General features: G+C 47.4%; 1 protein-coding gene across 2 annotated transcripts in view; it reads left to right on the plus strand.

Moving 5' to 3' along the window:
- Positions 1-14223, plus strand: part of ssbp4 (single stranded DNA binding protein 4) — a 79597-nt gene that overhangs the window by 10458 nt on the left and 54916 nt on the right. For both annotated transcript variants that reach the window (XM_084012216.1, XM_084012217.1), the window contains exons 3-4: positions 1148-1209; positions 8196-8280. In XM_084012216.1, the coding sequence (XP_083868342.1) occupies positions 1148-1209; positions 8196-8280 (147 nt within the window). The remainder of the gene's footprint in view (positions 1-1147; positions 1210-8195; positions 8281-14223) is intronic.

The following is a 14223-nucleotide window of genomic DNA, read 5'->3' on the forward strand; positions in this document are numbered from 1 at the left end:
CAGAAGCAGAAATCAAACGTTTTAGCATTTTAACTTGATTTCCTAAGAAATCAATCATCATTGTTGACAAGTTCAGGATTTCCTGCTAAGTGTATCCCATAACGTTGTGTTGGGTTTTCCATCAGGTTCATTGTTTTTTGGTTTGAGGGCGTCTCTCATTGACTTCTGTGTTCTCAGGATGCAAATGACAAACTGGTGAATGCGTCTCTCCATTCTCTTGTCTTTTAGTTATTTGCTAAACCCTTATGCATGTGTACCTCAAAGACACACACACACACACACACACACACACACAGAGAGAGAGAAAAAACAGAAATGTTTCAATAGATAAGGGACTTCTATCCTCGCAGGTAAACACACACACACACACACACACACACACACACACACACACACACACACACACACCTGATCATCTAATGAGAGCGCTATCACCTGGACTCTCCTGCCTCAATTAGCCTCTGTTCCTCTTCACTGAGGTGCACACACACACACACACTCATATTTATAGTATACACACACAATACACTCCTGTCCCCGTGAGGACTTTGCCACTCTCTCCTGCACAGTGCAGCAGTCCGCTCTTTAGCAGCATTAAATCAACAAGCCAACCCCACAGACGGCACATCGCACCACTAGAAACTGCACCGGGGAAATCTATAGAATAGACACTTTAATAGAAATCTGAAGCTCTCATCTCATTTTCTATATAGTTTCTCTCTCTATATATATATATATATATATATATATCTCAAAGACAAATCTCACTGCTGTCACGGCGTCCTTACAGACGCTGGTGAATCGCGTATGTATGACTGTGTGAATGTGTGTGCAGTCGTGTGTGTGTGTGTGTGTGTGTGTGTGTGTGTGTGTGTGCGTGCTATCTCAAGGCGGATCTTATCTGGGTGTCCAGGTGGTTTGTGAGGGCAGAGTGGTAGAAGAGGGCCGCCGCTTCAAGACGCTCGTCACACTTTCTTCTCCACAAACTGGGCTCTGCACTTCATCGGCCCGATCTTTCTCTCTAATGTCTGACTGGCACTCTGTCGGTCTAAAGTTGGGAGGACAGTTGAGCAAAATGATTACAGTATGCATAAAACATGTGGCGACGTCTAATCTTTCACTTCCCTCCTCTGCCCCCCCCTCTCAGATCCGATGGGAGAAGAACATCACACTCGGGGAACCTCCCGGATTTTTACACTCATGGTGGTGGTACGTATATGTTGATGTCCTCTTGACCACACACACACACACACACACACACACACTCTGTAGAAGGACTCGTGATGGTCTGGAGAGGGACAGTAATTGTAGGGAATGCTAAGTGCATCGTCATGCTGGCGTCCCTCTGATTGACAGGTGAACTAACTTGTCTTGCTCTGTTATTTAAGTGGAACTGTGTTGGTTTTTGTTGGTTTTAAGTCCTCTATTCCAGAGGTTTACAAAGTCCCAAACACTGGGGACCCCCCCTTCAGACCAAATACAAACCAGGCACCCTCCCAAACCCCCTCAAGTTTTCCAACTACAGTTCCCATGATGCGTTGAGGGACATAAACAGGAATTATACTGCTGCTGTGGATTCAAGTGTGCGCTGTGGGCTACAATTACAGCCCCCCATTAGCCTATATGTGTTTACATTTAGGCAAATTTGCACCATTAAAGGGCTATTGGCTATTAGTAGAGCTTGTTTACAGCGACACACGGATGTCACTGGATTACTGTGATACTGGCGAGAACTTCTGTTTGCCGTGGTCATCGGAGGTGATGACTCATCGAAACGTGTCTCATGTCCGACTCGACCGAGTTACGTAGATAAGCAGATAACTTCCCGTTGTTTTTAGAGCACCGCCTCTCCCTTCCACCTCATGCTGCGGCTCGGCCTCCTCACGGTTCAAAAACGTCAGGAATTCACCGTTTTGAACCGTACGCTCCATTTAGCAGAGCGAGGCTCTGACGTGGGTCGGCCCTCTTTTCCCTTTCTGCATCTTTAAACAAATCTGTCAGATCTCTTAATGCTAGATAAAGAGAGGACAGGGTTTTTCTATCTGGAAGAACCGGGTCAGCGAGCTCAGGGCCCGACGCGTTCAAGTCTCAATCAGAAGCAACGGGAAATGTAGGATTTCCACCTTTCCCATTTGTCAGGGCCAAAAGCTAGAAAATCCAACTTTAGAGGCAAAGAGGGGAGCAGACAGGCAGCGGAGGAGGACGCTGGAAGAATGAAAACGGGGAGGTTGAGAGGCTGAATCCTCAGCAAGGCAGCACAAGAGCCAGGATGAGAGATTTGACGGGGCTTTGTTTGTCATTCATGCGATCCTGCTCATCCCCAAAGCCCCCCGGCCGGCCCTGTGTAATAAACCCGGACATGCGGCTTCATTCATCCTCTCTGGCCCCGTGTGTGTGTGTGTGTGTGTGTGTGTGTGTGTGTGTGTGTGTGTGTGTGTGTGTGTGTGTGTGTGTGTGTGTGTGTGTGTGTGTGTGTGTGTGTGTGTGTGTGTGTGTGTGTGTGTGTGTGTGTGTGTGTGTGTGTGTGTGTGTGTGTGTGTGTGTGTGTGTGTGTGTGTGTGTGTAATTGTGCAGCCTGTTGACACGGTTCATAATGGTCCTTAAAGAGCCTGGCTTCCCTCAGCCTGACAGCTCTGGACTGGACGGCTACCAGCGCTGCTGACAGAATGACATACACTAACATACAGCGCGCCGCAAGTTTGCCCTCGCCTCCGCCTCAACCAATAGGAGGGCTCGGGGAGACCGGCCCAGTGTGTGGGGCAACTGAGCGCTCGTGGTGTGTGTCCTGACTGTATTGATGTGTTTCAGCAGAGTGTGATAGATGAGTGTGTGTGTGTGTGTGTGTGTGTGTGTGTGTGTGTGTGTGTGTGTGATGATTAGCCAGGCAGCGCTCCGGTGTAGTATGACCGAGCTGAGGGGCATCTGTCTGGGCCATGCAGCACGTGGACATGGAGACTCACTTGGGGGTGGGGTCCGGGGGGGTGGGGGTGTCGGAGTCCCCTGTCCACCCCTACGCCACCCAGCATCCCCCCCGCCTACAACCCCCCCCCCCCCCAAAACAAAAGCTCCAGATGGTAGGAAAGCCACCAACCTCCCTCAACCCTCAGCCTTCGCTCCCCCTCCCTCAACCTTTGTCTGGAGGCCTGTCCCTTTGTTTGCGGAAGAGAGACCCCCGAACGGATTAACTCTTTGCATTCCAGCCTCTTTTGTGTTAAACAGCCAAATCTAAGACCCCGACCCCAGCGCCACCCCCGTCGTCCCCTCCTCAGCACCTCACCGAGGTTTTCTTCCCTACTGCCTCTGCTTCGGAGGCTGTTTCCTGTAGGATGGCGTGGGTGAGGGGGGAGGGGGTGTTGGGGGAGGAAGAGGGAGGCTGGTGGTGGTGGCGGTGGTGGGGGGGGGAGGTCACTCATCCACATCTGTTGTTATGGGTGGAAGGATAAAGAAAAGGCTCAGCGAGGGCTGCAGGTGTTGATTGTGTCATTAGCTCCCTCTCTATTGGCTGCTGCTAGTTGTCTCCTCCTTATCCCCAAATCGATTCTTTAACCAGTTTTCACTGGATGGCCGCTGAATCCCCCCCGACACACACACACACACACACACACACACACACCCCTCACCCAATACACAAAACACACACACACACACACATAAAACCTCAGCACAACAACAGCACGTCGAGGGACCCTCCGTGTGATTGCCTGTAGCTGAAATTCTTGTTTGTGAGGGGCAGAGAAAACAGTGTACCGCCAGCCTTCTGCTCCTTAATGTCTGGACTCCTCTTTTATAAACACAGCCTTCAGACGCTCGTCAGACTTCCTCGCTTCCATTCATCCATCTCGCCTCGCAAACCTCTCAGATCGGAAATCCGGAGCGGCTGAGTTTTTTGCCGTTGGTGCCGGGCCTCCTGGTTGCGGTTCCACGTTGGAGCCGGATCATCGCTGGCAGTCACATCTAAATAAAATCCAATAGCGGCAGTAATACAGTCAATTCGGCTCATTTAAAAGGAGCCGTGCACCGGTTTGTATCTGGTTTCACTCGTTAACGGACTGCTACAGAGGAGGAGTGCCTACAAGGCCGGCGGTGGTCACCATCTTTACAATAAAACATCCAGACTCATGTCGCAGTTACAGGTTTTTTCCTTTTTCTTCCCCAACCCTAGAGGATGAGGAATAATGTAGATACCAGATATATCCTGAAATCCCTACTGATGACTTGGATATCCTGTTATATGAAACCATCGTTCTTATCTACGACCCAGAATCAGTTCATTTTAATGCAGTTGTTGCAATCAGTGGATTTCATATGAAGCTGTGCAGACCGGTTTGAAGGAATGGTACCCGGGAGAGGAGAAGATGTTGTCCTATTAGAGAGCTGGAGATGGTGCAGCTCCAGGGTTACTGACCAAGGTCATGTGCGGAGCTCTGTAGGAATGAATCATGTTTTTTTGAGGTCTGCGGTTCACACAAGCTTCAGAGGTTTTAACGGCATCACGTCGAACGTGAGCGTTTTTACTCCCAGCGACGGCGTTCAGGCATCACAGCAGTGTTCGTTTGTGGCGATTATCTTGCTGAACAAAATGTTTATCATCACATTTTTGCCACGGAGATTATTTTCTACAATAATCCAGATGTAAAAACCCCTTTTGGGCGTTTTTGCCGAGGGAACCAGTGCGATGCTAACTTTCCACGTCCCTGCAGCGCTGCCTATTTAAACATGGATGAATTTTAATTTGTGTTGGGCTGTCCAGAAGGTCTCTGGAATCTCCACCGTGAAGACTTGTTTCATGCTCGGCTCCTCTGTTCTTGATTTACATGGCACAGCGGTGTCGCCGTTGCCGGATGCATGGCTGCTGAAACTTGAGTCGAGGTCATAAAGACAACCAGAAGGCTTGTGTTTCCTGCCTCCGCTCTTTGATTGCAGCATTTTGTCCCATTAAGAAGAGCCTGTTCTGATAAGAGGCTGCATGTAACTTCGTTTTTTGGGGGAGACTCTGGTTTTTTTTTCACTCTGCCCCCTTATCTCCATCTGTTTCCTCCTCCGTTTTAATGTCGACGTATATTTCCGTCTCTCACCAGCCGAAGCATCGTGCAGGGTTATCATATAGACCTGCCACCAGCAGCCCGTGTGTGTCTGTCTTCTTCTGCTTCTTTGTTTACGCTCCTTATTATAATGGAAAAGCACATTGTAACCACTGGCTTTGTCAGACCACAGTTAATTGCAAACAATTATCGTGATGGCATTTAATTTTAGTAATTGTCTTCTTCTGGACGGCTGGTCGCTAATCCCTTCCTCCTCTGTTCTGGATACAAAGTGTGTGTGTGTGTGTGTGTGTCTGACAAAGCCAGCTCATATTTATTTTAGCTTTGTTTCCCATTTGAATGAATAAAAAAGAGAAAAAAATAAAAGGAGTTTTCATGACCCCCAAGCTGCTATTTAAATCTCATCCTGCGACTTCAAAGTAAGAGCGGGTTTAAGGTTTTTTTTTTATTTGTGTGGCACAAATACCATCAGTTGCTAACCCGTAATACCATAAAGAGCTTCCCATTATGAGATGATTAGATTGAAATGATTAGATAATTGGATAGAACATTTACTATTACCAGGGTGTGCAGAGTACAAGATTTCTTGCAGATTGCTGCTGCTAATTAACCGCACATTTTGATTTACCAGATCATTTCTGAAGATTAGCGTCTCTGAAAGGGAAGCAACAACAACTACGACATGGGCTTTTTCTCCCTTGAAATGTGGGTGGGATTGTGAAATCAGAGCTAACAATGGTCCCATCCAGACTCTCCTGTATCTGGCTGGTACATGAGATGGTAGCGTAGATGGGGAACAGATTTCTTTCCCCCTGATTGCACCATGAAAATCAGGCTTTTTGATTAGTACATTATTATTAGAGTGAATCTGCTCGCTAATCCAACCCCTAATGGACCTGTTGTAGCCACACAGAGGAACGTCTCCCTACGTCAACCACCTGAAATAATATCAGCATAATGAAATCCGTGTTTCTGCGTTTAGTCTCGTCCCCCAGCGATCCAGCTCCAGATTATGCAGCGACGCAGAGAGAGAATGAGATTTCCTCTGCGTGGCTCAGACAGAAGCAGGTCAGCTGTTCAAATCGCAATATATTTCTGACTTCGCAGGCTGCGAGATGTCAGATCACCTTTCCCAGCCCCGCACCTGTACCTGCTTGTGTCTTCTGGTGTAACAAACTGTAACCCACGTTCCATTTCATTTCCCTGAGAGCTGATTGGATTTGCGATGGCCGAGCCTTTTCCACCGCGGCTCCTGGCTGACGGAGCGGCAATCTCTTTAACACCGACCGATAGATATGATAATGTACACTGGCTTTATTGTCGAGTGACAGAAGGGCAGCACACACACACACACACACCATATGTGTTCAGTACCATCTTTGTTCCTCTGTCTGGAGGGGGACCCCGGTGCGTGGCGACCGCCTCGGGGCGCCGACTCTGTCTTTTTTAATCTTTAAATACTTTTACAGAAGCGTTTCCATTGTAGTTGGTACGCTTTGAGAGGTTGTTATCGTGTGCCGAAGGGTTGAAAATGTATCGCTCTTTTCTAATTTTAGATCACCTCTTGTTTTCTCGGTGTCCTCAAATAGCACGCGGTTCAGAGGAACACACGGGAACGTGCAGATCAGGGATTATCGGTGGTTTATAATAACCGTGGTGCAGGAGATAACGGCGCTAAAACCATGAAAATCAAACACCGTTGTCGACGGGGAAATGACCGGCGTGTGACAGGCTGCTGGTGTGCGATACTCCGACAGTTATGGGCAATCAGCTGATATTTTCTGCTCCATTTCGCAGTCTGTCATATCAAGTGTCACGGCTGTCCCCAACATCAGCACAAAGGATGCATGTAACGGTTTATTTGCACCTTTAAATGACAGCAAGAATGAGTTCAGCAGTTCTGTTTTTTATTATTATTTCATTTTATTTTTTTTAAATACGCTGTCCATGAAATCAATATCTGGAAGAAGGAGAAGTCTTTAATGTGAGGCGGCTTAGCAGGTACTTAATTTCAGTGCAGTAATTAAGGGTCCATTTGGAGTGGGACCTGGTGGCCCCTGCTGCCCTGGAGGACTGGGATTTGTCTAATTAACTAATATGAGTACGTCTGATTGGGCAGTAAGTAACATAATCACAGCTGATTGGTCAATAACTTGCAGGTCGCCGGGGCAGATTGAGGGGAACATTTAGTGACCCAGACCTCCTAGTTAAAAGCTCTGTGGAGCTTAGTTGCAGGCTTTAAGCTGGAGGACTGGAGGACTGGAGGACTGGAGGACTGCAGGACTGGAGGACTGGAGGACTGGAGGACTGGAGGACTGGATGGCTGCAGGACTGGAGGGCTGGAGGGCTAGAGGGCTAGAGGACTGGAGGACAGGAGGGCTGGAGGACTGCATGGCTGCAGGACTGGAGGGCTAGAGGACTGTAGGACTGGAGGGCTAGAGGGCTAGAGGGCTGGAGGACTGGAGGGCTGAAGGACTGCATGGCTGCAGGACTGGAGGGCTGAAGGACTGCATGGCTGCAGGACTGGAGGGCTAGAGGCAGTCCTCCAGTCCTACTTTTTTTTTTTACATTCCAGATGCAATGTCTGAATATTTGCCAGAATTAAAAGTGCATTGCTCTTTGAAAGGGCAAACTTGCGTTATAATGCTATTCTATTATCATATATCAGGGACATAAATAGTCTTGTATAATATCATCCTTTAACACAATTATTTTCATTTCGTCCAACAAAAGGACTTATTGTGACGGGCCCAAGTATTCACCTGCTGTTTGATTAGACATTTCCTGATTTTGCCAATTAAATGGGGTTTTGTGTTTTGTGTAGCAGAGTCTATTGAACCAAACTTCCCATCTATTTTCGACCTTTTTAAAGTTCTTGTACGGCTTCTCATGTCAAAGTGTTATTTAATGCTGTCTCCCAGTTTACTGTGATGCATCACCTTCTTCACCACCGAAAAAAAGGTGAACGTTTCAAAGACATTTGTCTTTCTTTGTCAATGGAACGGAACGTGTATCATTTTACTATTGTGCTTTTTATGTTATGCATGCCAGTGTTCAAACATTTTCAGCTCCCTGAGCATCAGACCAGCAGGAACACAATAGTAAGTGTGTGTGAGGTGTCCTAACTGCTGCTCTCCTGTCTGTGTGCAACAGTGTATTCTGGGATCTGTACTGCGCCGCCCCGGACCGAAGGGAGACATGTGAACATTCCAGCGAGGCCAAGGCTTTCCATGACTACGTGAGTGAACTTAACCAACCCTCTGGTTTCGCCGTTTGGGGGGGGGGGGGGGGGGGGGACACGCTTGCTTGTGTGAGCACATCCGACCGCACACGCAGCGGGAGTGTGTAGCGGGAGGAGTCTACTCTGTGTGTGTGATAGTGCTGCCGGGTCTTGTTTTGACATGTCTGCTGCTGTTCTTCTGGATGGGACGAGTCTCCGAGCTAGACGTCCTCCGAGTAGCGTGCTTTTAAAAAATGCAACACCTATGAACACGCTTCTATATTTTATGGGAAAGCCCTCAGACTTCCATCTTTTTCATTTTTTAACGTCTAATCGAGAGTTTTCATAGTGATTTCTGCCATATTTCACATCGTCGGCCTTGGTTGATCTGTGTTTTCCGATGCTTTAAAAGCTCAGCTGCATGCTTCCTCAAACGCCGATCCCTGACCCCGCAGGTCTGGGTGAAAACTGCTGGCCTGAGGTGAAAGGTCATGGCGCTGCCTGGGCTATTTATTGGTCCACTCAAGGTTTCAGCAAAGGTCAAAGCACATGAAGCAGCTGGCTGATCACAGGAGCACATTAACACACACATCCACCAACAATACGTAGGACACACAGGACACATTTAGAGCTGGACGGCTCTGCTGGTCGCGGCTGGACGGGCGCTGAAAGGTCGGGGGGCGCGACCCTCTTGACCCTCTCATCTCCTAAAGAGTCACCGCAGTCGATCAGTAACCGATCGAACAGGAGCTGCTTGGTGCACCAGCGGGTTGATGGCGATAGAAAGTCTTTGGTTGGTCTGGACTCACGATGGAGGATTTTATCAGGATAAAAAACACTCCGAAAGAAATCGATTTGTGGTGGATTTCCATCATCGAGATCATCGGAAATATCGTCCAAGTGACTTCATGGTAGAGAAGAGAAAACTAGACCCTTATTTAAAAAAAATAAAAATGTATACTGTATTTATCCTTCATAAATGCAGGGAAACATGATTCATGATCACCCTATTTAAGATTTTGATGTTTTTTACGGATGCTCACTCACAAAAAGTCTGTTTTTGAGCCATTTTAAGAGTTTAAGCACATTTTGATGATTATGGTGAAGGCTAATTATTTTTGCCAGGTGACGGTTTTGCTCTGTGATCGTGGTCCTCGCAGTCGGACTCACTTTCCGTCAGCTGGGCTTTTAAAATAGATTTCTACACGTTCTTTTTTTCGGCTTGTCCACACGAGACTTTATTTGAATAAGGATTACACGGGTGTTTGGACGCTGACTGGACGGACCGGCTTCAGCCGCTAGATTATCGTTCCACCTGGGCAGCGGCGAAACCTGGAATGGATTAGAGGTGCTGCTCTCGCCGTTTCATTCAGGCTTTTCCAGCCAGTCGGCCGTTCAGGTGAACTCTCTTATGAGGTTTGACAGCAAAAGTGTGAGCACTTGTCAGCGGAGCAGATTACATTTGTTGTGCCTGTAATACACGTGTGTGTGTGTCTCCACTCCCGTGTGTGTGTGTGTGTGTGTGTGTGTGTGTGTGTGTGTCGGACCACCATAAGATTAATTACATGGTTAATTAAACCTGGTAGTTAATTAAATCTGACAACTGTGTCTAATTAATCTAAATGCAATATAATTTCCTACACCTTTCTCCAGAGGTAGGCCAGCTGGATACCTGCGTGTCAGCTCTTTAACGGCGCCGCTTTGACAGACCCGGTCAATGTATGGCTGAACATCGAGCTTCACATTTTAAATAGTGTTTCAGTCTGAGGCTTCATAAATCCACCAGGATCTCCGGTGCTCGAAAACGTTTTTTTGGACTTGATGTATCGTAACTGAATCAGGCGTTTTTAACAGACAAACGCATAAACTTAGTTGTAGTTCAAGGATGGTGTTGTTTGACCTTTTGACCCGGTTAAAGTTCAGGAGGTCAGAGTGTCTGAGAGGTCCGATCTGTTAGTGAAGCGTCATTCTTTAACTCCTTCAGATACAGTTCTTCATATTCTAAACTGAATCGCAATTCTGATTAATTTGTTTGCACTCTTTTGGAAAATGTGGGATTTTAAAGTAAAGTTGTGAGCACTTTTGACCCCCACTGGTTGTTAGTGATGCTATTTTATAATAAAGGAATATTCCTTTTTTTCCTCCTCTTTAAGGTCCAAGCCAAAGTGTGTGTGCGTGTGCGTGTGCGTGTGCGTGTGCGTGTGCGTGTGCGTGTGTGTGTGTGTGTGTGTGTGTGTGTGTGTGTGTGTGTGTTCCTGTGACAAGGAGAGTGAAACGGAGTGTCGGGGTCGGAGCGTGGAGTCCCCGGGGTGATGAGGGGTCTGTCTGTCTCTGATTAACTCCGGCTCCTCGGTCCCCGCAGACCGACGGCCCGATCAAGTCTCTATCGCCCCCCCTCCTCCCCCGGCTGATAACTCCCCCCCCCCCCCCCCCCCCCGGCTGATAACGGCTCCCTCGCCGTCCCACCGGATCACAGAGTGAAAAACAACACGGCTCCCAGGAGCTCTTGTGTGTCGCTCTCGTGAGAGGAATGTGTGTGAGATAAAGCAGGATTGGTTTGTTCTTATTAATGTCTTATTTATTTATTATTAAGTATAATTTATGGTCTCCTCCGCTGGCTGCCGCGCCGGTTTGTTGTGGATAAAAACGGGAAAAATATCAGCGTTGCCGTGCAATAAAAACTGATATTTAGAAATGCAGTTTGCTTATTTGTTTCCTGGAAGGAACACGGTTGCTAGGCAACGTTGAGCCCAGTGTACAGTGTTAGTTACACATTTTGGTTTGGCTCAGTTTTGCTCAATTTGGCCCGGTTGGAAGGCACCTCTTACTCAGCCCCGTCCTACTGGCCTCCATCGTGAGCGATGATATAGACTTTGTGGACTCTCCAGTTTGGGAAAGATAATGGAGTATAATGTGCTAATCCCCAGATCTGGGGACTGGTTGACAGCTAATCCAGGGGAATGTGGTGGGATTGGAGCCCTGGCCACACTCCCAGAACTGGGGAGGCCTCCGACTGGCTGGATGGCGGGGCTGGCTTCACCCCTGGACAGCCAATCCGCTATCACAGAAGTGAGCAAGATGACACGGCAGTATAAAGCCCCGGGACGAGCCTGGAGTCTTGCACCTCCGTAAAGCAACTTAAGTGGCCTCTCTTGTCGTCTTAATTGTTCGCTGTGTTGCTGTCCCTCCTCTTCACGTTACCGTTTAATCATGTTTATTCCCTAAAAGAGATCCGCACGTCTTTGCAGTCGCTCTTTTCTGCCGGAATTTGGATGTTCCTCAAAAGAGCACTTTGTTGAGGAAACGTGTTTGATTATAAGAACATGGCACGTCTTTAGTAACTCAATATTAATGATTAAAGGACGGGGGAGCTTTGTGATGAAGAAAGCATACATATTGACGAGCGAGGAGGCACGCTTATTCACACACACACACACACACACACACACACACACACACACACACACACACACACTTGCTAACATTAAAGCAAAGCAGAAGAATAGAAGAGTGTCTGTTTTCTCCATCTCTACACACACACACACACACTCCTGCGCGCATTTGCAATGGCCGACAAACCGTCTTTCAGGAAGCGATACACTCGGCCTGGTTGTTGCAGACATTTTGCGTGGCTCCAGCCAGAGGTCGCGACCCCGAACATCTGCGCTCCATGCCAACCCGGGTTGACCGCCCGCGGAGTGTCACAGATTTAGTGCCACAAGTGCGTCATTCACATCGCAGCGCTTCACTGACTCCACTCAGCCCTGTCACGACGGTCAGACGGGGAAGCATCCATCTTCTTCTGCAGCATCCAGATAATCCCACGTACATGCGTGGATTCCATCTGAAAATGATTTGTTGAAAATGAATGATGATGTTTTCATCAGTGGAGTCCTGTGTCGGACTAAAACCAGTCGCAGCTTCTCAAATGAGAGCATTTCGCAGTTTTTCCTCATTTTTATATCATTGCAAGTTATAAATATTTGGATTTTGGACAAAATGAGCAATCTGAGCTCAGGCTGGCCGATAATTCAATATGGTAATGAGTTAAATATATTTATATATTTCAGTGGAATGGTATTGTGATGGAATCATATCGGGATACGGTGACACCCAATTAAGTCGTCTAAATTAATAACAACAAGCACATATTAACTCAAATTGGAAATCCCATTAAGATCAGTTAAATCAAACACTTGCTTTAATCGAATTAGTCTGTATTTGTGTGCATACACTGTGTATGGCTGCTGGGAACATTTATTGATTTTTTTTCTCTATAATCTCCTTTAACTGGTTTTTATTTTGCACTAAAGTTATGAATTGAGCAATAAGCAAATCCCAGTACTTTTCAATTGTACTTTGTATTTTATACTTTTCAAATCCATGTGGTTAATTCAAAAACTCCCAGAAAACATGATATATCGTAATATATATATATATATATATATACAGCCGGAACATGTCTCTGCAAAAGCACTTTCGAGCTGCAACTTATAGTCATTTCCATCATTTATCAAACCCTTTGTGCCCATCGGGATTTCCCAGACGCTGAGCGGCGATGAGGTCACTTAAGACAACAGAAGGAGTAAATCCCCACATTTGATATGCAAATATTTGTCTTTGAAATGACGCAAATGATAAATCATCACAACTGTTGTTGATTATGTTTCTAATCCACGAATCAGCTCATTTATTCAATCAATGAATGTAAATGAAAAGCAATGAACCGAAGTATCAGTTGGAGCCCTTGATCTGGTTCCCAGCATGCCGTGTGCAGACAGACAGACAGGCAGGGAGGCAGACAGACAGGCAGGGAGGGAGACAGACAGACAGGGAGGCAGACAGACAGACAGGGAGGCAGACAGACAGACAGGCAGGGAGACAGACAGACAGGCAGGTGGATGGAGCTGACTGGTCGTTGCCCGGGGATTCTTTGAGAGGGTTAAACATTTGTTCTGCTGGACCGCAGTAACAGGTGGCAGGAGGGGAGGAGCGCCGCTCTGTCAACAAGCGTTGATGGCGAGCCTTTTGTCTGGACGGCGTGTGTGTGATTCTGTGTGTGTGTGTGACGCTGTGTGTGTGTGTGACGCTGTGTGTGTGACTCCGTGCGTGACTTTGTGTGTGTGACTTTGTGTGTGATTCCGTGTGTGTGACTCTTGTGTGTGTGATTCTGTGTGTGATGCCGTGTGTGTATGACTCTTGTGTGTGATTCTGTGTGTGTGATTCCGTATGTGAGACATCGTGTGTGTAATTCTGTGTGTGTGATTCCGTGTGTGTGACTCTGCGTTTGTGATTCCGTGTGTGTAATTCTGTGTGTGTGACTCCGTGTGTGATTCCGTGTGTGTGATTCTGTGTGTGTGACTCTGCGTGTGTGATTCCGTGTGTGACTCTGCGTGTGTGACTCCGTGTGTGATGCCGTGTGTGTGATTCCGTGTGTGTGATTCCGTATGTGAGACATCGTGTGTGTAATTCTGTGTGTGTGACTCTGCGTGTGTGACTCCGTGTGTGATGCCGTGTGTGTGATTCCGTGTGTGTGACTCTGCGTGTGTGATTCCGTGTGTGTAATTCTGTGTGTGTGACTCCGTGTGTGATGCCGTGTGTGATTCCGTGTGTGTGATTCCGTGTGTGTGATTCCGTGTGTGTGACTCTTGTGTGTGTGATTCCGTGTGTGTGACTCTTGTGTGTGTGATTCCGTGTGTGTGATTCCGTATGTGAGACATCGTGTGTGTAATTCTGTGTGTGTGACTCTGCGTGTGTGACTCCGTGTGTGATGCCGTGTGTGTGATTCCGTGTGTGTGACTCTGCGTGTGTGATTCCGTGTGTGTAATTCTGTGTGTGTGACTCCGTGTGTGATGCCGTGTGTGATTCCGTGTGTGTGATTCCGTGTGTGTGATTCCGTGTGTGTGATTCCGTGTGTGTGACTCTTGTGTGTGTGATTCCGTGTGTGTGACTCTTGTGTGT

Source organism: Eutrigla gurnardus, assembly GCF_963514095.1.
Source record: "Eutrigla gurnardus genome assembly, chromosome: 6".
Classification (NCBI taxonomy): domain Eukaryota; kingdom Metazoa; phylum Chordata; class Actinopteri; order Perciformes; family Triglidae; genus Eutrigla; species Eutrigla gurnardus.